This window comes from Argiope bruennichi, chromosome 5 (assembly GCF_947563725.1).
Source record: "Argiope bruennichi chromosome 5, qqArgBrue1.1, whole genome shotgun sequence".
NCBI lineage: Eukaryota > Metazoa > Arthropoda > Arachnida > Araneae > Araneidae > Argiope > Argiope bruennichi.
Genome location: NC_079155.1, coordinates 119,246,709 through 119,271,895, shown reverse-complemented (window position 1 = coordinate 119,271,895; position 25,187 = coordinate 119,246,709). Strand labels below are relative to the sequence as shown.

The window sequence follows — 25,187 nt, the reverse complement described above, 5'->3', positions numbered from 1 at the left end:
TGTCACTAGGACAACATGGCGCCAAGAAAGTAAAGAAACACTTCATTTCATTATCTCATATCTTTTTTTTTTAAAAAAAAAAGGCGGTTTTCTTAAAAAATATATAAAAGACAATGAGAAAATGATAAAGATAATGATAAAAAAATGTGTGCTTTTATTTTCCAATCAATAATGAGGATTTTATTTTCACAACCAATCAGGCAATAGTCAAGATGAAATGCCTTTTTTCTCCCTGTTGCCATCTACAAGAAACAGAAAAAAAAATCCAAACACGAGAATTCCGTTTTCTAAAAAAACTGGCGCATAGAGTTGTTTTATGTAATTCAATAAATGAGCTTGTGGCCATGAACATGCAACTAAGTCTATAACAGCCTGTTTGCTTTTAGAAATCCATTAGATTTCTCAGACTATAGAGATGATTTTTATTTGTTTTAATATCTTTTTAACACAAAGCTGAGCAAACAAGATTTTAGCGATGTCCTGCAACGGCAGCGAGTGAATTCAATCCTGAAAAGTATTTATTCGTAAGTATCCTGCCTTGTTTTTCTCTTTATAAAAAACCGCATCGTTAGTCATACAAGGCAATGGAATGTTTGAATCATGTCGTTATTTGTGTCACTTTTTAAGAAGGTGTAATTTTTATTGGGTGCGTATTAAAATGGTTTATTTTTCATAAATTTAAAATGAATTAAATTATAGATCTATAATGCTTAACATTATCTGTCAAATGTTTTTATTTATATTTTATGACTTTATATATGTTTCATGCAAATAATTCTTAATTAATATTTATTGGATTCGTCTTTTATTACAATTTTTTCAATAATTATTAAATGAGATATTGCTAATTGCAAGTAATTTCTTTACGAAAACTTTTAACAAAGTTAAAATTTAAGAATTTAGAACATTCTATGAAGATGCTTTTAAAAATGTGACATGAACTATATAAATTTTAATTTAAACTATAAGCTTCTTAAGTTTCAAGCTGTGAACCATTTGTAGTCCAGAATAATTTCGAAACATTTTCTTTGTCAGTTCTGAAATTCTTAAAGATAAAAATATCAAATATGTTTGGTAACAAAGATTGTAATAAAAATTGTTCTATTTGGATGCCTATAAAGAATGATTTCATTAAGGAAATTAAAAGTTAATATTTCTTGTAAAAAATGCAAAAACTATTCTTTTGTGAATCCGACAGCTATATATCTCGGTATTAAAATAAAGCAATAATTTCTAAATCATGGTATGAAGTAAGATTAATATTGTTTGAAACGTAATTATTTGTTAATAAAATAATAGTTGATACTTTTAAGTTTAGCATCAGTAGAATCTCATTTAAAAAAAAAAACTAGAATACTCATTAAAACTTTTATGAAATGAATTTTAACATTTCATAACTAATTAGAAGAATTTACTTCCTCTAATAAAAGAATTTCTGTCATTAAAAATTCATTTATTATTAATTTACTCGTATGTCAAAGCCAAACGTTATTCATTTTCAATCAACTGCTATTAATTTAAAATTTTAATATTCTCAATTTATTTAAATTGCAATATTTTTGAACAGTTTTTTAAGGTGCTCTTTTGCTACGAAGTTCAAAGATTTGAATTATTTAAAATTAATTGCTGATTTTATTCAACTACTGCTTTTAAAATTTTAACTTTTTTTGTTTTAAATTCACTTAGTAAATGAGAGCTCAAATCTCCCTAATTCTTTATTTCATAAACCTATTTATTTGAGAAACCCACGTTTTCACATTTTTTTAATAAATATCTGAAAATAATTCTGTCTATTTTCATATACTTAAATTACGATACCTGATTTTAAAAATTGTAAACTCGTTGTTTTAAATAATAATATTTTATATCTTCTATTAGGGAAGCTTTCTGTACTTTCATGACCAACATATTTTGATAATATAAAGCTTTTTGTTGATTTTCGAAATTTAATTTCGTTATTTTCTCAGTTTTTAAGAATCAATTAAGACCTCAAATGTTCAAATTTAATAATCATATTTTCTCCAATGAAATAAGATCAAATCGTTCCTAGGCGTTATAATTTGATGCATAAAGAAAGAATTCATAAAAACACAAATATTTCCTGGAGTCTTAATTGAATTAAAGCATTTTTTCCAAAAGCATAATGTCACCTTATTAGATAGCTGAGAAAGCTACAAAGTTAAAGGGTTAATATGTATATGACAATCGCAATATATGTTAGTCAATAAAAACGTTATATAAATTGATTTATAATATAGTAACTCATGCAAGTGCTTGCTAAATGATTTCTTTCAAGTAAAGCATTTTTTGAAAATTATATCGATTTAGTAATTGAATGCTTAAAATATAAACATAAAGTTAATTCGAAAATTCTCAAATTCTCACATCCGTGCATCTTTTAATAAAATTAAGAAATGAATAAAATATTAAAATATAAAAAATATTAAATTTTTGGGTAATTTATTAATAAAAATTGAAATATTTACATTAAGAATTCTAGCTTTTATTCTGCTAATACAAAATATTTTAAATTTGTGTGACAATATAAAAATTTTCAATAAAAAGACTGGCTTTTTAAACTAATTTTTGAAATTAGCGTCTATCAAAGGAAAGAAACAAGTGACAGCATTAAGTTTATAAAAGTAAATGTAGGAAAATTATTCATTATAAGGTTATTGGTTTTTTGAAAGATGCATAGAATACTTTAAGAAATTGTTGACTTTGTTACTTGACCAATAGAATAAATACAGTGGATTTGTTAATCCCATGACAAAAGTAGCAGCGCATGACATCTAGTATCCGAGTATATCTTATATCTATCGATGTCCTAACATCACAATAAGGTACTTACAGAATGGTGACAAATAGGATAATTTTGGGAGAGAACTAAATTTAAACCAACAGTATATTTATTTTTGAAGCAATAAACAAATTCTTGTGTTAGGTGAATACTTATGCATCGAATTATTTTTTAGAGTACAAAGGATTAGATTTTGATTGATTAATCTTTATGTTACAGAGTTCTTTAAGTCCGAAAAACACATTTGTATAATTTATCTGTGAGCACGATTTCGCAAAAACGTCTTAAGCTAGACAAATAAAATTTGGATTGGTCTTTATGTTAACTATGTTTCTATCAAATTTTGCATAAAAATCCATTCTCAAGAAGTCTGACTGTCAAAATGAAGATGAATTCGATAACCATAAAGCGAAAAAAGATGAATGAATAATATTTAGAACACTGATTAAGCTTCTTAGGTAATCAAATTTTGGACCAAATCCTACAAAAGGTTGACCGTCTATCTCTCTGTACTTAAACGTGGTAGCTCAAAAGCGCAACAACTGAGTTGAGTCAAGTTTCATACGCAAATTTAACACCTAAAGTATAGATCCTTATTGAAATTTGAACAAATCTGTCAAATATTTTATTAAGATTGATTATCTTTTTGTCCAAACACAACGCTTTAAATAAATGAAGTTTGCATTGTATCTTGTAACAAAAATTGTAGTTGGGGTAAAATTTTTTGTTTCATCTTGTTGAAAAAATGGTATTCAAAATGTATATTCGGTTTTCTTTACTTTATTACGAAGCACTAAACTTCTAATGAAATTCTAATTATTCGTTGAATTCACAACATTGTCCAAAGTCAACAATCTTAATAGGGGAGCTGAAGTAAGAGAAGTTTTTGGAAAGGCCAATCAACACAGAGTAGCTAGCTACTTAAAAAAGCAAAATACAATATCCACGTGACTATCTAGGCTTAGTCAGAAGAATAAAAAAAGAATAATTTGGCAGAATTAAATTTTCGTTTTTTAGAGACGTTTCTTTTTTTAATTTAAAAATATATATTCATATCGGGAAGCGTACAAGATTTTTGTTTCCTGCAATTGAGTTTGATATGTGTATAGTGATTTTTATTCCTTGACCTCTTTTTTTTTTTTTTTTGATAAATTTATAAAACTTGCTGTACAGTACATAACAAACAATTATAAAGAACTGATTGGTGCTAGGAGATCAAAAAATATGAATAAGAACAAATATTGATTTAAAACAGCTGAAGCAGCCTTCCTCCAACATATCGCATACTGTCTAGTAAAGATGCTATCCCCTAAATAATGTTGGACCTTGGGCAATGAATGCCACGAAAAATTATTTGTGTTTAGTCCCACTCGTAAGAATTTTGGGCTTCGTACAATTACGGATAATATTTAAATAATTGTTTTCGGCTTACTGTGAAAACAATTATTTAAATATTATCAGTATGCCATTGCCGAAAAATTAGTAAGAAAAAGCCTAACAGTGTGTTATGGCTGGAAACGATTAATCGCTATTCATCGCTTAGCGATTAATCGCTAAAGTGTACTTAATATTTAAGAATCATAAAACGAACATATGTTTTGTACGCCATTTTTTTCTGACCGATTGAAATCGAAATATAATATTACAACTGCAGTCACAAAATAGCATACAAAATTTCATCCATTTTAGTCACTGCATTTTTAAGTTACACATTTTCTTGTATACGAAAGGGCAGATTGACAGACGTTTCAGCCATTTGGCAGATTTTATTCAAAATTTGTTCATTATCCACATTTTAATTCTTTACCAGTGGGTCAAATTTATTTATCCAGTTCTTTATGTTTTGTAGTTCTCGTGTTCTCTTGTGATTGAATAACAGGATAGATAGTCTTCCTCTAAATGTATTTCGCTCAAAATTTGATGGAACTTATCTAACTTTTGTGTGAAGATCATGCTCCAACTTTCCTCTGTTTAGCTAAAATTATTTTTTAATTATCGTGTTTACAAACAGATATGATTTTAAAATTGTTTATCTGATTCAATGAAATCAGAAATTTGGAGATTCGTCAAAATCTCGAGTTAGCATTCTTTGTCGATTCCTATACTTCATCTACATATACAACAAAGTAAAAAGATAATAAATGGTATAGGTTGGAAAGTTGACAAAAACTCCAAATTATATGACCAATTTTTTTTATCCGTCCTGGCACATTTGGCAGGACAATTGGGAGCTTATTATAAACACATCACAATTTTAACCATGATTTCCAGAAACAAATTTTAACCCTTTGCACTCGGAAAAGTAATTCGATGCATCATTATTCCCCTAAACAAAGATTGGTTTATGGCTCTGAAAAATAAATATACATAATTGTTTTAAGTCGAATTTCTTTGAAAAATGAATCTACATCTCTTTACCAATCTGTAGAAGCTTTTATTAATCAAAATTGAAAAATAAATAAAACGTCGAAATGATGCAACATCTTGAATAGCGAGTGAGAATCATCATCCGAGTGCAAAGGGCTAAATGCTACTTAAGTCATATTATATAAGAAATGCATACTGAATAAAATTCAGTTTGAATTAATTAAATTTGCAAAGAAATTTATTTGATAAAGGGCTCAAATGAATTTCTTGGTCTTCTTTATTCTTATTTTATTTATTTTTGCAGGATTTTGTCGATTGTATCTTGATGGTCTGATCATGGTCAAAAAGTATATAATGATGAAAGAAAAGTGTTATGATATATCGGATGCTTGAAAATTTGTCGGGTAAGTTTTAACTTCTTTTTTTTTCTAGAGTAAAATTAATTCTGATATTTTTTTATTGAAACACACAAAAACAAACATTTTATTCGAGAAACATATTTTTACAGATGTAGCTTATGATATTGTTCTCTCGCAATTAAGAAATTCATTTTAATAATTGAAGAAAACGTTTCTTAAATAATTTCAATGTACTTGATGAAAAAATGTGTTATAAACCTTAAAAACTGATAAAATTTTATCTTCCACATCATTGTCTCTTTATTCCTGAAACCCGGATAAATGGACGATGGTGCAATCTATTAATTTCTGTTTAAAAAATTGTCATGGAGCAAAATTCAGGAAACTTTCATTTCATCATTTATAGGGGAAATAGAATGATTTTTACTTGGTGTTTTCAGTTATTGTTTTCACAAACAGGCAGACAGACATAATTTCAGTAATGTGAGTTTTCAAATCGGGGAGATCTGAAAATTTAAGATTAAGATAAAAATCTCAAGTACGAATTTCTAGACAATTACACTATTTTATCTATACTTCGCTTATGGGAAAGAAGAAAAAAAAATTAAAAGCCTAGTATTAATTTTTATCATATAAAAGCCTTTTAATTACCTTTATACATGCTATTAATGTAATTCTCAATCTCTCTTTTGTTGAAAACACATTTGCTTAAGTGAAAATTTTTAAAACAAATCACTGCGAGGCAATTCAGTATAGCCCAGAATTTCCATGGTTTATCCTAAAATGGCGATTGTGACGATGGAGGAAGCAATATAGGAACATTCGTGGTTGAATTTTCAACAAATATGAATATTTTGACCAATTATATTGTAGGCACTAGAATGGATTTTTATTATTCGTACGTTTCAGAGAGGGATGAAGTTGACAATCAAATGAATGCGACAAGTTTGAAGAAAATCAGTTTGTTTTGGTGGTTAATAATTGCTCGCTATTTTCAAGAATATGACATAAACTATACAACTGGATTCTGAAATAAATTTTCCCAAATAGAGTGGCAGAGAAAAATGAGTTGAAAAGGAGACTGAACTTTTTGCTTGAAGTGGAAGTTGTAGTTTTTACTACTAAATTGAGCAGCAAATTTTTATTAATTTCTGTGCATTTCCCATGAGTGGAAACGTGATAACTCAAATGTGCAACAATTTAGATAAATGAAATTTGGAATGAGATCTTATTACTATTGTTCCATGTCAAATTTTAGTTTCAATCTGCCGATGACAAGATTTTCAAAATACATACTCGGTTTTGCTTGACTATATTACATAGCACAAAGAGCTCATGTGCGGAACTTTTAAAATAAAATTATGGCCACTAATGCCTCTCATGGCTTTGTATAAAGTCCAGAATTTTATGCGGAAGAAGAGGGAAGTAGTATCTTTATTGTGTAATATTCAAGAAAGTTTTGGGTGGACCACTCCCGCTGGTTTAGGATTTCAGTGTAGAAAAGTAGGATATACAGATTAGACAGAAAATGAATCCAATTGTAATGTGTTTGTAGCCTTCACGATTGTTAGTTTTAATTAGATTTTCCAATACATCATATTTTTAAAATTGATTATTTTTTACATATTTTTACATCAATCAGTTCTTTTATTAAATAGAAGAACTGATTGATAGGTTAAGAAGCATTTCAAGTTGAAAAAAAAGAATAATATGTTATATAAAAGCATTATTATTTCGAATTATAGCTGTTCCTGCTGCTGTTGGAAACATCTGTTTCAAGAAATGTTCTGTTCAAAATATATAGCAAGGCAGCAGAAATTGCACATAAAATCGATTCTTTTTCTCATTTGGATGTTGCCAGCTGTTTTCATAAAAATATTTGTTCTGTTTTCTTAAAAAAAATAATAAAAAGAAGAAAATATGTTTTCCACTTAAATTTATCTTGTAATATAGAGTAAAATCATTCATGCGAAATGTCTATTTTACCAAAATATATTTGTTGATATGAAAAAATATCAATTGTTTTGTAATCCCAAGGAATTTGAGTCCTCCCAAATTATTTGCAACAGATGCATGAATTCTATTACAGTTACTGACAAACAATTTCAACTAAAGAATTTTTTCATACCCAATCGTTTAATATATACCATAAGAAAAATAATATGCATGTCAAAAGTCACAAATAAAACAGCATTTCAGCTGTATGCTTAGCGAACTGAATGGTTATACAACTCCTCTTATTACTCGTTCTTCTATTTTCTTCCCCGTTTCGGCAGAAATTTGTGAAAACACATTTGTTTTCTTCAGAGGTTGCTTGCATTCTAGATTATGCTTCCCTATTCAATTCTCTCATTTTATCAGCAGATAATAGGATTCCTCTACTGTTAATATTTTTTCTATTTGAATTTAGTAAGTATATTTTCCCAATTTCAAATATTATGTGCGCATAGATTCATACAAATCGGATAAAATAAAGATCATATTATCGAATAATATCTATCTTAGAATGGAAAAATAGACAATCCAAAAAATCTATTTATCGGAAATTAATCGGGTGCTAGAACCATTCACTGTATATCAAAATTAAAGAAAAAACTCGAGGACTATGTTTTTAATAAATAGTTGTTTATCAATTGTTTAACGTAAGCTTCTTCTGTTTTTCACTACTATTCACCGAGTTCCAAGTTCCATAGTCAAGAGGTAAAGGAGTATTCCCTCTTTCAAAAGTAATTATAATTTTAAAAGAATAAATTTCGATTATATTGATATTTTTCAACTTTTTCAAATAACTAATGATAAATTTAAGTAGTGATATATTTCGAATTATTAACTAATCAAAATTTACTGAAAATTTCAAAGTAATTATATAAATCTAATATTGTGAAAAATTGCCATTAATAATAATAAAACAAAAATTGTATAAAAAATATCTAATACTTGTATTATCTATATGTTAATGTTTGCTTTTTCCGTGGTGCTTTCTACTTTTTGTTTAATGCCATTGAAAGGTAGTAAACTTAACATATATTTTCAACATTGAAATGCTCAGTTCATTTCATAACTTATTTCATTCCATACATTTTCTTTGAATTCATTTTTTTAAATTTTTGTATTGGTTTATGTATTGTAATGAGGATTAACTCCTTGAACTCAAATGACGAGTCCAGCTTCATGAATTTTCTTGTACAAACTGACAATGACGAGCTGCAGACGTTGTCAAAAATTAGTGAGAGTTGAGGCTTTATATAAAAAATTTTATTTATAAAAAAATTATTTTATGAAAAAATAACTCATTATTTTCTATATCAATCCCTCCTCTTAAAACTAAGAAAATTAAGTTATCTACTTGAGCCATGCTGACTGAAAATAGATGGAATACTAGGGTTTAATGATTGGCGTCAGGCAAGTAACAAACTTTTATCGTGTGTTTACATCTTTAACTTATACTGTTTTCCACGAGCTTCGTAGAATCATCTTACCTTTAATTTGAATTGCCTTGGAAAATGAGATATATGCATTTATTCTTTTAAAATAAATCATTCTTAATATTGCAATTCAGCTTCTTTTAAATGTAATTAAAAATTTTCTTTTCGGCAGGCAATATGGTCTACTACTTATCTCTGTTAAAGAGAACATAGAATATTTAATACCTTTAATCTCCAAGTGGAAGTCAGAGAAAAGGCCATACAATGAATGTGCGACAACCTTCAGTTGAGGTGAAATCTTCGCCGAGATACACCAAATTCCGAATCATCAAAAACTTGGTAGTAATCTCATTGACATTTCTAATGCTCTTCACTGCTTATGACGGCTTGAGTATGCTACAGAGTACAATGAACAAAGAAGAGAACATAGGTACCATTTCACAAGCCGTTGTGTACGCTGGATTTTGTATATCATCTATGCTCCTTCCAAAGTATGTAATTAAAAAGCTGGGCTGTAGGATTACAATTCTAATGGCTGCGATTTTATTCATTCCATACCTTGCGGCAAATTTCTATCCAAACTGGCTCACCATGATGCCGTCCGCTATTCTGATGGGTATAGGAACGTCCTTGATTTGGGGAGCTCAGTGTACATATTTTAATGAGTCTGCTCTCATTTACTGTACGCTTACTGTAAGAGAAGAAGTGAAAAGATCTAATGTGGAATCAACCCAGACAAGTACAGAAGCGCTTTCTACTATTGCAGAATCCACTGTCCCAAGTGTGGAAGATCTTTCTTTAAACAATTCAACTGTTAAGATAAATGATGATTTATCGGCAAACAATTCAAATCATCAAAGTGTGGAAGAACTTTCTGTTGAGAATCTGAATTCTAATTACAATCACTTTTATGAGAATTCTGAAGAACTAATGAGCACACCAGAGGTAAAAGCAAAATTCAAAGGTGATACACTTCCTGAGAAAAAAGACATTCCGCCGAGGAGAGGTAGTTATTCTGTCAATAAGCGCTTTAAAGTAAGTGCGGTGTCCAGCGATCATGGAAAAAGTATAGAAGAAAGATTAGGAATTGGAGCTCGAAATGAATTGAATCCACTTCCGACTATTACAGGGAAAACAAGATCTATTAGTGCCCCTAGCTCTAGCTCTAACTCTAATCAAAAGAGAGGCAATGTTGTTTCTTTAAGACCAAATAGGGAATCGTACTACAGAATTCCCAGGAAAAGCACTGGTTATATCGACACACTTCAAAGATTTGCAGGTCTCGAATCGATCACTGCCCGCTTTTTCGGATGTCATGGGCTGGTTTTCCATTCAGCACAAGTGTGGAGCAATCTTGTATCCTATTACATTCTACAAACTGGCAACCGTGTGAATGAAACTGTAAATTCGACTTGCTTTTGTGGGTCTGAATTCTGCAACTCGCAACCGGAATGCGTTGGTGTAAGCCCTGATGGAGTTGATGACGAATTGCGCTACTATTTGTCTGGGGTGTCAGTCATTCTTGCTGTAATCGGTGTTATACTGGTTATCATATTCCTCGATCCTTTGAATACAGAGAAAGAACCCGTCAAGTTTAATTTTAACGTTCTCATGGCTACATTCCGTAATTGCAAGAAGATGGAACAGCTTTCTCTGATACCGATATCGCTTTACGTAGGAATGCTCCAAGGATTTTATACTGCTGATTTCACGAAGGTATGTAAATATTTTTTATATATTTCAAATATGGGTGCAATTCGGTTTTAACTCCAACCAAAAAGCGCCAAGAAAAAATTTCGCCAAATTATAAAAATATACACATGTGTATAAAAATATACAAAAAAAATTCCCTAAATTGGCAAAATATTCTTGGCACTTTTTGGTCGCTGTTACAACCGACAAGTATCCAAATATATTTCTTAAATATTTGTTTTTGGAATAATCGAATATTTCATAACTAACTTACAATACCTGTTTTAGATAAAATGCACGTTATTTGGATTTGATAAGCCTTTTAATAATTATAGGAATACATTTTCTGTCATTCTTAAATTTGCCAAATAGAGATTGGAGATAGGAACTTGAAATTTCATCATCATTTTGCCCTATATCTGTAAAGAAATTACTGACTTTCCTTTCTTAGGCATTTCAAACTGAACTGAGATATATTAAAAATCAGAGATTGTAATATTATTTGGCTCGAGCTTCTTCTTAGAATCGGATAGTAGTTAGGCATTTATTGAGAGTAAATTAATTATTGACAGAAATGGAACCTTGACAGTTAAAAGAAATTATTTTAAACTTGTAACAGAAACGCATATAGCAATTTTAGATTGAATAAGAAATATAATAGTAACAATATTTCCAATTTAAATTACAATAGACTCTCCGTTATTCAGCTTAAAGAGCTGGATGGGCATACCAGAAGAGCCGAATTAGTCAGAAATTTATAATTTCTCATTTTCTATCATACTCTTATTAGAAATACTCTTATCATGTCAATACCCCACTTTTATTTAATGATCACAGAAATTTTTTGTATATTCACGTATGAGAAAGTAAAAATGCTTTTATGTTCAGTTTTTATATAGACCAACTTCTGGGTTGTAAAAAAGTAAGCATAAAGTTTTCCCTAAATAGTCTTGAATCATTAAATACGCCAATTTTAAAAATTTAGAAATATGTTTTAAACCTCTTTTGCTTTCCTTTAAATCTAAATTTAATAATGTCATAACACCTTATAGCAAATTTAAAAAAAAAATGTTTTAATATTTGCTTTAGAATAAAATTGCAGTAGAAAATATTCAGGGGAAAAAATCAACAATTCAGTCAAATAAGTCAATCGAAATCAATCAGTAAGTCAATAAGTCAATCTTGAAATCGTGGGCAAGGTCCCTAGTGGCAAGGTCCCAGGTTTGGAACCGGAGGGTTGCAGGTTCGTGACCCGATCCCACCGAAGAACCGCCGTGTAAGCGGGTCTGGTGCACGTTAAATCCGTCCGGGCCAAACGTCCTCTCGCTGGTGTGGTGTGGAAAGGGGGTACCAGCTCAGATATCGTCCTCGTCATTTGACCGCAGTTCAAAATTACGATGTCGGTCCCAATATAGCCCTACTGTAGCTTTAAAACGGGACGTTAATATAACTAAACTAAACCCGTCTTGAAATCGATGGAAATTAATGAAAAAGCAAGATTGGTCAAAATGTTTGCAAGTTTTATCTAATTAAGCGATAAAATTTGTAAAAATATTGTTGAATTGACCAAGAGTATATTGTGTTAAATATTTGAAATTATAAGTAATGTTAAATAAATGAATCATGGAATGCCAGATTTCATTATATGGGATATTTAGGATGATGAAATGGCGACTGTGAAAAAATTATTCAAAATTTAAAGGTATTCTAGATTTAAGGGTATCTATACAGCATACCCTTAAATCTAGTGCTACCAAACGTTGCATGCAGTTACTTCTTGAACAATAAATATTCTCTAAAAAGAGTTTTTCAAATTTTTACTTAGATTTTCTATTAAAAAAACATTTTAACGTGTGTCCGTGATAAAGTTGGGGTATATCAACACTTTAATGACCACTCTTACATGCATGTGATAGCTAGAACAACACATATACGTCCGCTCACGTAATATGTGTGTGATGCTACCACTAAAGATTATTCACCACGTCCGGCAATTAAAGTGTTGATGTATAAAAGCTATTTTTAAGCCATTTTAAACTTTTAAAAGTAAGCTTTTCAGTCATAAGGATTTAATTTATTTATTTCTGTATATTCAATTTTAATTCTTCTACTCATTTCTGAACAATTTTAATAATTTTTTAAGCATATTTTGCTGTAACACTTTTCATTCTTTTAGTGACTGGATTTGCAGACACGCATGTTGCAACGATATTAAATACATATTTTAGGTGTGCAACTTATAGCTACTAGTTAAGAACTAATTTAAAAAATAATACAGACTAATCAAGCCTAAAACATTATATTGTTACAAAATCTTAGACTAGAGGTTCGAATATCCTTTAACTTTCTTTTTGTTGTTGTTGAAAGTATTAATAGCAACAACATAATTAATAATTTAATAAAATTGTTTTTATATCAAATATATTTATCATTCTCTTTTTGATAATCTTGTCTGTAATTTATTTGAAGACAATGAAAAGCCTTAATATTTTTTGAAATAACTCTTTTTACAGAATTAACTTGTTTCACTTTTAAGATGGGCAGTGATTGTTCAGCCATTTCTTCATGCATCAGAGTTTTTAAATATTGTACACATGTATGTTCTTGATGGCAATGCTCTATTTTAAAATTTAATTTTAATTAAATTTAATTTAAATTAATTAAATTTAAATTTAATACTTAATCATCAGTTAATCCATAAAAAGTAATATAATTTTGCTTCTCTACTAGTAGTACCACTTGTTAGTGAATTTTTTAAATAGTTGATAACATGATTAAGTAATATTTAAAATACATTGCAATGAAAAATTAAATATTAAAAAAAAGTTCTTTTATAAACTCTACACACAAAAAAAATGTTTTTATTTATTTCCTTTGCAGTCGTTTATAGGTTGCGCATGGGGCTCTTCTTATGTTGGTATAGTGACAGCTTCCTATGGCGTAGCCTGCGCGTTTTCAGCCACACTCTCCGGTGCCCTAGTCAAATACATTGGAAGAATTCCAATCGTTCTCACAGCTCAGCTAGTGAATATAGGAAACAGTGTCTTCATGTTAATGTGGGTTCCGGATTCAGATCATCCAATGATGTTTTTCGTTACAGCATGCCTTTGTGGTATCGTAACAGGCATAATTTGGGCACAAATACCAGGTGAGTCAATTAATACATCATAAATCAATAACTTGCCATAAAACAATTTTTCAATATTGCAAATAAATTTAATAATTGTAGAAAATTCGATTCTCTTTACTTCATAGATTAGCTGGAGATGACTTAATATGATTACTCAGAAATAGTATTTAATTTCATAGCGAAAGCTTTTAAACTTATTCGAAAGCTTTGTGCATTATTAACACTTAATATCAAGTCACTATTTATGTAGAAAAATTAATTAACTTTGTTTAATGTAAGTAGGTTGTTGCACATTAAATTCATTCTGAGCAAAATGTCTTGCATTTATTGTGGTGTGGAAGTTTGGAGGGAAGGGAAGTAAGACATTGTCTTTCTCTTCAACTTATGATGATTCAAAAGTTATGATACGTCAAAAAAGAATGTAAAACTATTTGCTGGGCAATTTTGCATGGGACGAACTTCAGGCCACAGTATTCCTTAGGAATATATAAGTAAATTCTAAAAAATATTAGGAAATTTTAAGAATAAGAAGAATATTAAATAATTACTTGTATTAAAATAAGTACGTTTCATTCTTAAGGAAAGTGCGTCTTAAGTAATTATTTATACTACGAATTGGATTGCTGGAGCAAGATATAGCTCAAAATATAACAGAATAATTTCTTTAGATTTCAAAAATAACTTTTTGTCAAGTTTGGTGGTCATTATTGCATCACAATTTGAAAAATATAAACTGCCCTAAAATCGTTTTTAGTGTGGTTCAAGTTTTCTCAACAATAGAAAAAAAATTTTTAAATTATGATGATCACATTTTTAATAAAGAATACTCAATCGAATACCCTTTAATTCTAAGGTCTAATTCTGGACCTCTGTATTGTATCCGAGTATCTAATGAAGTATTCCAACTTAACGTTGATAAAAAATACTAAAATAATTGTTTATACAGATTTTTTTTGTCTGTTTGTAGCATCAGCTAGCAAGCATAAAACTGAAGATCTGTTAAATGAGCATTAGAAAAATTAGTCTGTTGGACCAAGAATTATAAAATTATTTTTGTGCTTAGAAAAAGGCAGCCGATTCCTTTTGGAAAAAGGCCGGTTTAAACATTCTCATACTGTTCGTATGTTGGTAACACAAACAAGCTTACCAGAAATTTTACCAAAATTACCACAAGATTTTTGATGTAACTCTAAATGGCAGATTAAATGGCATGGACAATATAAATCATGTGAGAAGCAAGATGACTAAAATTTAAATTTAACGTTGTCAAGTACATTAAAAGAATTTCAGGAAAACAAATTTTATTCAAAAGAATTGTAGAGTCTATACATCTATGACTTGGTTTAAGGTTACTAATAAAGAAAGGCGATAGTATACAGCATCAAACATTATTAGTAATTATGGGAACTTTTTGTACAACATCTACTGCAGTTCTACGGTCAAAAATCGTCATTAAGACATCAAACCTTTTCGTAGTATCTATAGAGAAAGACAAATAATTATGAAAATTGAACGGTATCTTGTGAACATAAAATCCAAAATTAACTCTGTGTTTAGCTTTTTGTTCCTTAGTATGGTTTCTAAGACTGAGCCAATGTATATATTAATTTATTCTTATTGATTTTGTTTCCTTTCCCATTTTCTTTCTTTCTTTTTTTTTTTTCTTTTCTTTGAATTTTTTTTCTTTTCTTTTTATTATTTTGTTCTATTTTCTAAATTTAAACTGTCTGCTTTTGCTAAATTTTATTTATTAATTATGTTTGGATAGCACAGTAATTCTGTAATATTATGTTGGCTCGTTCAGTCCCCCTCCGAGTTTTCTTTTTATGATTTATTTTCTGTTTTGGCTTTTTATTTTCTTTAGCTGTTTTTAGGTTTCCATATTCCCAGCACATTTGTGTATGATTGTTTTTGAATGGCTAGACCAGTGACAGCTATTTTTTTTTAATTTTCATTTCGAGCTCTTTAACAGTGTAACTTCATTTTTGGCATACACCTAATCAACAGAATTGAGAAATTCCAAGATCTTCCCTATGCCATGGGGAATTCAATCAGTATGGATAACAATTCTCAGTGAATGTGGAATTGGTAAATGGACTATTTAAAAGAAACAAAAATGACTCTGTAATAATTACCTTTAAGTGTTTAATCTGTTTATATATTTGATCCACATTGCCCTATATTCATGAAATACGTGACATTATAAAAAAATAACTAAAAGGCAAAAGAGGACACATTATTCGGAACACACAACTCACATGTGTCCTTGAAACGCCAATCACCGTGCAATTTCATCGTTAAATACTTGTATTAAATTTATTTTCACTATCACTTAAATAAACAGCATCTCCTGTGCTGGAATTATTTTGTAATACTCATTCAAATTAGAGTCAATAGAATATTGGCAATGTTTATGAACTCCACGTTTTGTCAGCCTATTTACACCGTCAAATGAGTTTGCAAGTTAAAAACACTGCAAATTCAATAAAACTTTTGAACCCGTTTAAGATTTTAAAACGTGTATCTATTGGGATGATTTTTTTTTATTGTTTTTCTCAAAAAATGTGTATAAAAGTTAAATCAGTTCCATTTATTTTTATTATTAAAGGTGTAGATGGCACCTTTAATAATAAAAATAATTGAATTATGATGAAATGATTATGAATTATGATGAAATGATTATGAATTATGATGAAATGATACATTCCAAAGAAGTTTTAACTAAAAATACTCGTACTTTCTTTTCATTGTTGAAGACTACTTTTTTAGTAATTGGTTTGAATTTTCATTACATATAAAGACAAATTTGTAACAAAAAAAATTGATTCTAATTAAAAAATGTCGCTTCAAAAACATTTCGAAAAAAATTCGAAATGGCATTATACAAATTCCTTTTACATCTTCTCTCATAACTAATATTTCTGTCAACATTAAGAGAGATGTTATTTTATTAAAAATTAATTTATATTAATTTTATTAAAGTTGCAAGCTAGCTAAAATTCCCTTGACTTTTCAGAAATAAATATTTTGATATAAATACTGATTATAATGAAATATTGTGTTTTCTTTTCAGCTTTTTATGGTGTTCTATTTAAAAAAGATGAAGAGGCGGCTTTCGGATGCTACTATGTTTGCAATTCTATGGGCTGGCTCATTCCCTTTACAATAAGCGACTACATATGCACGTCAGTGAAAATCTACATCTTGCTAACAGTGTCCACTCTTGGGATACTAGGATATCTGATTACAGAAAGAATTTACTTCAAGAGGAAAAATCAAATTGGTTTAAGATTTGCATAGAAATTATTGCATATACAGATCAAAATGAACAATTAACAGAATTATATCACGTTAAATACTTTTATAAAGTTCATTGGAAAATTTGAATCATATGAGGATTTTTCCTGGACTATGCAGATTTCTTTCAGTTTAAAGAAATTAACTTGTATGATATTTGAAACTGGACAGTATGAAGATTCAATAACTTGTTGCTCTTTATCGTTGGAAAAGTTTTACTGTATTTATTAACATGTTTTATAAGTTAGTGTTTTAATTAAAAATAATATACTAATGAAATTGTGATCTTATTTTTAATATATAATTCATTTTAATGTTGTAGCCAAATATGTGTATCTTAACATCTTTTTATGTTATATATGTTTAAATATGTGTTTTAACATCTTTTTTTATATGTATTAATTTGCTTTCTTTTTCTGTTTTATACATATTTTCTTTAAACCAAACAAACATAAAAATTACCTTAATTACGTAATTTTATCATTACTTTTTCAATAAATATTTTGTATATCAAATATTAACTTTTTTTCAACGCGTGGCGAATTAATTGCTAATTCAAATAGTTAAAAAATTATCGTTTAATAGTTACGAAAGATATTTTCGTCATCTAAGACGGCTCGAAGCCACGACGTCGTATCTTGCATTGTTTCAAAACGAAATAATAATATACAACTTTGATTGAAAACAAGTATTCATTCCGATACTAGTCGGCTTTGGCAACTAATTGGTCAACGTGGGATATCCAATTTGTTTAATTTCAGTTAAATTATTTAGCTATAACTTCATGACCAAGGTTTTGATAAATTAAAGCTAATTAAAGATATTTATTTCAATTGTCTTATTTCTGTTTATTATGCACACGAGCCTTTCTAATGGCGATCAATCCACGAGATCACAGTGCTGCTAAAAACGTAAATGTATGGTTCATGTAGCATCTAAATTTCGTCTAACTAGCTTAAAAATTGCAAGTTTGCTTTTTTCTTTATCTGGTAAACTATACAGATTTTAAGCACAATTCTTTTTTAGCTTTCAAAAATGGAAAAAAATCACACAATTAATATTTTTAAAAAATGATGAGGGTGGCTTGAACATTAGATAATAATGTAATTTATTGTTGGAAATCGGGCAAAAATAATTTATTTTCTATAAAAATTATTGCCAAAATTCAAGAAAATTGTGAAAACTTTAATATCATTAAAAAGACATTTTTTTTTAATTTTGGAAAGTTCTAAAATTTATTTTTGTACAATAATAATTTTGTAAGTTATCGTGTAAAAACGCCAAAATTCAACTTACTTATTAATGATTTCTAAATAAAATGTGAAGAAAAAAAAATGCCTCTACGTACACATTGCCACTCTCCAAGGCATCAAATATTGCCAATTCGGTTGATACAGTTAGAACGGTCTGTCATTTAGAGCGAAAGTACACATACACTTGCGTTCATTTTTATTATTATTAGAAAGGTATGTTCTAACGAAGGTAATAATATTCTATTACAAATTAGAAAGATCGATAACATTGTTTGATCAGTGCTTTCGTATTATCTGATGAGAAAGCAGTAAATTATAGTAATCGTGTTTAGATAACATAATTCTATTATCCGAAACACATTTAGATGCATTCAATTTTAAACCAAATGCACTAAGATGTTGGAATATTGCTTTTAAGGGAGATGTGTGTTCTTCAGTTTTGTCAATGAAGTCTATATCATCTGCACAACAAAACAAAAGGTAAGGTCTCTAAGAGCTTGGTGTATAAAGGTCTGCGGTATATTCATTAGACCAAAGTATAATTTGTACATTCTGACAGGCGCCATTGTCACAGCAGTCTTCGGAGTATTACATTCAATTATAAGAATTAGATGAACTGCCTTAAAGGCATCCATTTTGGAAAATACCTTCTTTTTATGCAGTCATGAGCCTAACCATGTAAATAAGTTATAAATAACAACCAAACTTAATAACAGCGTTTAGTTTTCTCTAATATAAATCGAATTTCAGTCATTCTATATAATAGATTGTTTTAGATTGATTTAAATTATTTACGTTATTTTGTTATTGAATGCTTATAAATATCAATCCGCTTCGTTTCAGAAATATATAAATTATTCGTAAATGCTGTTTAGAAATTTCATTAAAAACTGGATGTGGAATTGATTTCCTATTTGACTTTTTAGATAACAAATGAGACAAAGCACATTTACGATAATAATATTTAAACTTTTTACTCAATCGCATCTTAATTTTTGTTGTTACGCATTTTTTAGGTAGATTTTACTTCTCATAAAATAATGAAAACATATCATATCGACTCTGTTATCAGAAGATTAATAAACCAGTGCTTTTTCTCTTATGAAGAAGTCAAACAATCATAAATTTATCATCATCATAATAGATTTTGACTTAGTTTAAATATTAATTGCAAATATATTAATTTGAAACTTTTTTTAACATTAGCAATTAGATCCAAAAAAAGTAACTAAATATTTCTGACCGCAAAAGAAGTCAGTGCATTTTTTTGAACTCCTTCGATACGTAAAAATAAATTAATAAATAAAAATAAAAACTCTGGAAGTGGTTGTCTCAAAACTTTCTTGCATATTATCTAATAAAAGCGTTATTCCTTGCAAAAAAGTATAGACATTGGATAAGAGAAAAAAATAACTTACATGGCATTGCGTACAATAGTTACGAAATATTAATCTTTGACGTAAATTTGGAATTTTTACTAAACCCATCATCCGATTTTTGGCAAGATTTTGACAGTTAATCCCTAGCATGCGGTTAAAAGTATCCAAAACTCCGATTTATGCTTCAGACACTTTTTTTCGCAACCGATTGAAATGACCATATGGCTCAGAACTACAATTATAGTCACAAAATACTGTATTAAACTTGATACATTTAAGTCATTGCGTTTTTGAATTATAGAATTTACGCTCTTCTGAAGGTACAGACCGACATATGTTCCCCTTGTTGTTGCCTTTGACACAAAATTTATAGTTGGGAGATAGTTAAATATGGGTAGGTAACGTATTTTATACATCTAGCTTTCTTTATTTTGTAGACACTCTATAAGCTTATGTTCAAACAACCAGGCTGTCAGACTTCCCCTGAACTGATTTTGTTCAAAATTTGATAGAAATCCACAAATTTGGTGTGAAGACCATATACAAATTTAATTAATCTTTCTTAAAGCGTTTTTGAGATGTCTTTGTCACAGTCAGACAGATATAATGCAAAAAAATGTATTTTTCGAACTCAGGAAGGTCTAAAACTTGAAGATTCGTCGAAATATCAAATTCTAACTTTTTGACAATTAAAACACTTTCTCCATATTTCACATACAAGAAAGTAAAAAGCTATAAAGAATGAGAATATTTTTTTCTGTGGTATTATTCACGTGATGAGTGTTCAATCTCCGTAGAAAGTCACAATTACAGCTTCAAATATAATGACCAAATATATAGACCCTATGAAGGTTGATTGTAAAAAGTTTTAAAAAAATTATATGATACAAAGCAAAAATGTCAAATAGAGTATTTCCCTGGCCTTCACCTGTATACACACAAAGTTTCATGTTTCTGTCTCTAAAATTTTCTGAGATATTTTATAATTTGGGGTTACTAATCTCAACTTAAGATGAATACATTTATTTTAATACGTAAATAAATCAAAAAAATTTATTCAGTGCAGAAATATATCGTATTAGTATTGGTCTAGTAACACATCATCCGATCATCATGACTTTAATGAAATTTGCAAACCACGCATAATATTGTTCACTTTAATTGGTCTACAGATGTAACCTTGACTTTATAAAGAAGGGAAGAGAAACTGAATATTTAAGATTTCTCAGAGAAGTACTGGAATGCCGAGCAAGAAAACAGAATTCTGAACTCTCACTTGTGTGTTTTCTAAAAATTGACATATCTCAATAATAACAGACATTTGGATACGCTAACGATTTATGCTATATATAATCATAATGCTAGTCTAATTGTAATAGAATACAAATGTCATTTTCCGAATTTCCGTCATTATTCTTGGAAATATGTTTACAGAACGATTTAGCGGTTATAAACAGTCACTGGAGAGGAGCGAGGAGGATGCGTTACACACGTGATACAGAAATTGACATTTTGGCTTACTTTTCATGTTACCATGCTAGTGTACAAACAGTTAGTCCAGAACTCAGCATTCAAAAATTGACATTGTAGACATTATTTCAACGTAATAACTGGCAACTATACAGTAATTGTGTTGTCCTTGGGATAATGTAACAATTATAAGGACAACGATACGATATACGTCTAGAAATTCCCGCCTGGACCCGACATCAGGTAAAATCAAATTCTTCTTTTCTGAAAAGTGCAATCTGGACAAAAGAATGTATCTTTAATCGAAATAGAAACATTAATGTTCAAAATTATCACTTGTGGAACAGTAAAAATCCATTATTCGTACAAGAGGTTCATCATTAATGGAAATTATTTATAAACGTATAGTGTAAACTTTTTAGGTACTGTTTGGATGGTTCCATTTTGAGCAACAGTAAGGTGGATTATGAGCGATATATTCAGTCAGTTCTGATCGGTATTATGTCTGAACTAAGAAATGAATCATCTTTGGCAGTAAACGCTCTCAATCCATACAGATGAATTTTTAAAAAGTCTGTCTTTAAGTCACAAGTGATGAACTCAATCGCAAATGCACAAGTATTGTCAAAAGAATACAATTTTCTATAGATGAAGAAATCGTTATTTTGTAATTTTGTCCGTTTAATACTCTTTTACGCAATGCATATTATATCGGAAAATTATACCTCCTTGGCTCGAGCACATGTCAGAAGTATGGATAAATGCTCTCGTTAATAAACTTGTTTTTCACGGTCTCAACAATTTTTTTGTGTGAAGAGAAAAACTTTGTGACCTTCTTGATGACTATATGAAAAACATTCTACTCATTGACTCTTTTTCTTTATCGTTGCCGCATAAAAGTTTAATTTTTGTACTCTTTATTTTTGCTCCCTACAAAAGCTAAAGCTTTTTCATATATTTGATTAACTTATTTGACGAAATTTAGCAATTAGAGGTATGTCTAATTTTAATAGTTAAGGGACTATACGTTTGTACTACTTGTTAGTGACACCATGTATAAATGATACTAAGAGATAACATGCACTTAAAATATTCATTTAATATCGTTACAATGAGCATATACACACAATAACTTAAAAAATGAAAAGTGTTTAAAATTAAATATTTTAATGAAATTAGGGGAAAATTTCAAAGAAATGATATTAATACTCCTTAAAACCCAATAGTTTTTAAATTGGTATAAGAATTACTCAAATGACGATAATTTGGTTGAAAATAATTGAAAGTGATAAAACTTTGATGCATATTTAACAAACTCTAATTGAAATAACTAAGTCCACAAACACCATTTGTACAACTTCAAAACTTAATTTAATTAGGTTTTAGTTTTATAACTAGTTCTTTTAATCGATAGTTTGCTCTGTTTTGATTCCAGAGATAAAAAAAGATACTAGATGCCATATATCCCATGCTAAAACGATGCATACTATTATGCATGTTTTAAGAATTAAAATGCATACAATTAGAAATAAAAATAATGAAGTTCTTTAAAAAAATATTATTATATATATCTAAGAAAATTTGAAATAATTCAAGATAAGTATTGTGTTATGAAATTTCCTCACTTTGAAGGTACAGGGTTGTGTGATGATGGATTAAATTTATTTAGTCGGATTTAGAATAAAAATGCATGAACAAGTTTTCTAACTTACAAAATTCTTGTAAAAAGCATATAAAATTAAAATTTTATGAAAATTCAACGTTTCTTATCAGTTTTGATTAATAACATGTTTAAAAGAACAAATACGAATGAATATATATATTGCATGCGAAGTATTTTGCATGTTTGTAAAATTATATATTACAAAAAATTTTTAGCATGGTGATGTTTCTATTCTGGTATAGTATCTGTAAATTGTATGATACTAAAATCTCACAAAAATATTCTGTATCTTGAAAAACCAAATTTCGATGGCAGTTAGACACTCGTTAAAAAAAAAGAGGTTTTGAAAATTTTTATAACATTTATTAATTTTTTTATTAAAAATAGTTGAAATTTCTACATTTATCCACAACAGTTTTGAAGAATGTAATCGCACAAACCATTTTTGCCTTAATTTAAAACTGAAAAAATAAAAAATTTCATTGATATCAATTTTACTTCCATGCAATTTGCCAAATGCTTAATTAATTGATAATTTGATTTTAATTCTTTTTTTCAGTTTAAATATAGTTTACCAATAAATGAATAACTAATTTGCAATAGATCATGCATTTTTTTTTTTTACTTTCATTTAAGATTGAAATATTCTATTAATTATTTCATAATGGAATTGGGTTTCAGAATATATCCCTTGATTGTAAAAAACTAGAATATTTACATTTTTTAAAAATATTTTAAGATTCAAGATTTTTTAATACCTGCAGATTTTTTGGAAACATCGCACATTTGGTATTCGTTTGGTATAATTTTTATGAATTTACAAACTTGAGTCAGGAGCTAAGGCGAAACAATATGGTAATAACAGAAATGACAAAACATATATTAGAATCATAAATAAATGTCCCCCCCCCCTCCCTTCATCTAGATAGCTTTATTTGCTGCGATGTTTCGTGATAGAGATTCGATTCTCTTTCTTTCTTTTTTTATTTTATTTTATTTATTTATTTATTTTGGCCCATTAAAATTTTAATGTAAAACACTCTGAAAACATTTTCAATATATGTCTGAAAAGCGATCGGCAATTCTGCAATTATTTGGATCAAGTTGTACTTTATTTTGATGTTTCAATGAATATTTAATGCCTAAAATATAGAAAATCGCAAAATCCAGCGAAAAATAAAGATCTTAGTAAACCATAGTTTAGAAACTACCTACTAGATGGCGCCAGTGCCAGCAAAGGATTATTATTATTATTATTATTATTATTTTCCCCCTAAAGGTAGATTATTCAAAATTCGTTTTAGCATCATCATTTTCAGAAAGACGAAAAAATCATAAATGATTTCCTACCAGAAAAAGGCTTATATCTTGAAGCAACGAAATTTATTTATTCAATTTTAATTTCTGAAAAATTGAAATGATTTATTTATAAATACCACAATTCTCAGATTTCCCTTGAGGAAAAAATACTGAATTATTAAAAACAGCATTTACCAATGAGAGTGAAAAAATTTAAATGATTGAGCAAAAAGAAAACAACGAATCTATTATTTTTGTCTCTCTAAAAAGCACATATTTAATACTTTTTTTTTTCTTCTTTTCTTTTTGTGAAAGTAAAATTCAGTTTTTCATTTTTTTTTTGTTAGCATGTTTATATACTATCGAATCACTATATTGTCTTTGGGGAAAGGAGTGGGGGGTATCAAATAGGATAAGGAAATTCGTCACATGACTTTTGAATTTATTCATACAGCTTTTTTCCCACAGCTTTCAAGAACATACAGTTTCTTTTTAAATTATTACATGTATTAAACTAACCAAAGCAGTGGATATATATAAATTCTCTGGTGCTTATTTTCACTTGTCTTTTGAAATGTAGAAAAGAAAAATAATTAATAGAAAATGAGGGAAGAGTAAATTGAAAGTTAGTTGAAAATTATTTTTAAAGAAAAGAATAAAATTTTAAAATTTATGTCAATGAAATTATGTCCATGAGCAATAAATAAATTTACAATAAATAGTGGAATTTTTTGGAAATGGCTAAAACCCTTTTCATTTGTCAAAACTTCATACTAGTATTTAAGATTATTTTTCATATCGGCTTCGTAATGATTTGATCATCTCCGTAGATGCAACAGTTAATTACCAATTAATCACTATATTTGTTTACAAAGCATGTAATAATGTTAAAAGCAGTCTAATATCATTCCAGTAATTCATTGGTACATTATTAACTGTTTTATCTTTAAGAATTTTCTTTTCATTGTAAAAACTATTTATTTTTCTGCTAGACATCCGATATATAACTGCCACATTAGTATGCGCTAAAACTAAGTGATCAAATATTATCAT

At 28.6% G+C, this 25,187-nt stretch overlaps 1 protein-coding gene across 2 annotated transcripts; it reads left to right on the top strand.

The window, feature by feature from the left end:
* Window positions 1–206: 206 nt before the first annotated feature.
* LOC129969394 (uncharacterized) lies at window positions 207–17,365 on the top strand. 2 transcript variants are annotated; one of them, XM_056083955.1, is made up of 5 exons: window positions 207–524; window positions 5,472–5,571; window positions 9,124–10,667; window positions 13,524–13,791; window positions 16,847–17,365. In XM_056083955.1, exons 3-5 carry the CDS (start codon window positions 9,216–9,218, stop codon window positions 17,071–17,073), a joined length of 1,947 nt encoding a protein of 648 aa, XP_055939930.1. In that variant the 5' UTR covers window positions 207–524; window positions 5,472–5,571; window positions 9,124–9,215; the 3' UTR covers window positions 17,074–17,365. The 2 variants fall into 2 exon arrangements, with proteins under 2 accessions (XP_055939930.1, XP_055939931.1); XM_056083956.1 differs by having other exon boundaries at window positions 517–646.
* The last annotated feature ends 7,822 nt before the right edge of the window (window positions 17,366–25,187 follow it).

Excerpts from the sequence above, each read along its gene's own strand:
- LOC129969394 (XM_056083955.1), top strand. The coding sequence starts at position 9,216 with ATGAATGTGCGACAACCTTCAGTTGAGGTGAAATCTTCGCCGAGATAC. Across the intron at positions 10,668-13,523 it reads ATACTGCTGATTTCACGAAG|TCGTTTATAGGTTGCGCATG; the intron begins GTATGTAAATAT and ends TTTCCTTTGCAG. Across the intron at positions 13,792-16,846 it reads AATTTGGGCACAAATACCAG|CTTTTTATGGTGTTCTATTT; the intron begins GTGAGTCAATTA and ends TTTTCTTTTCAG.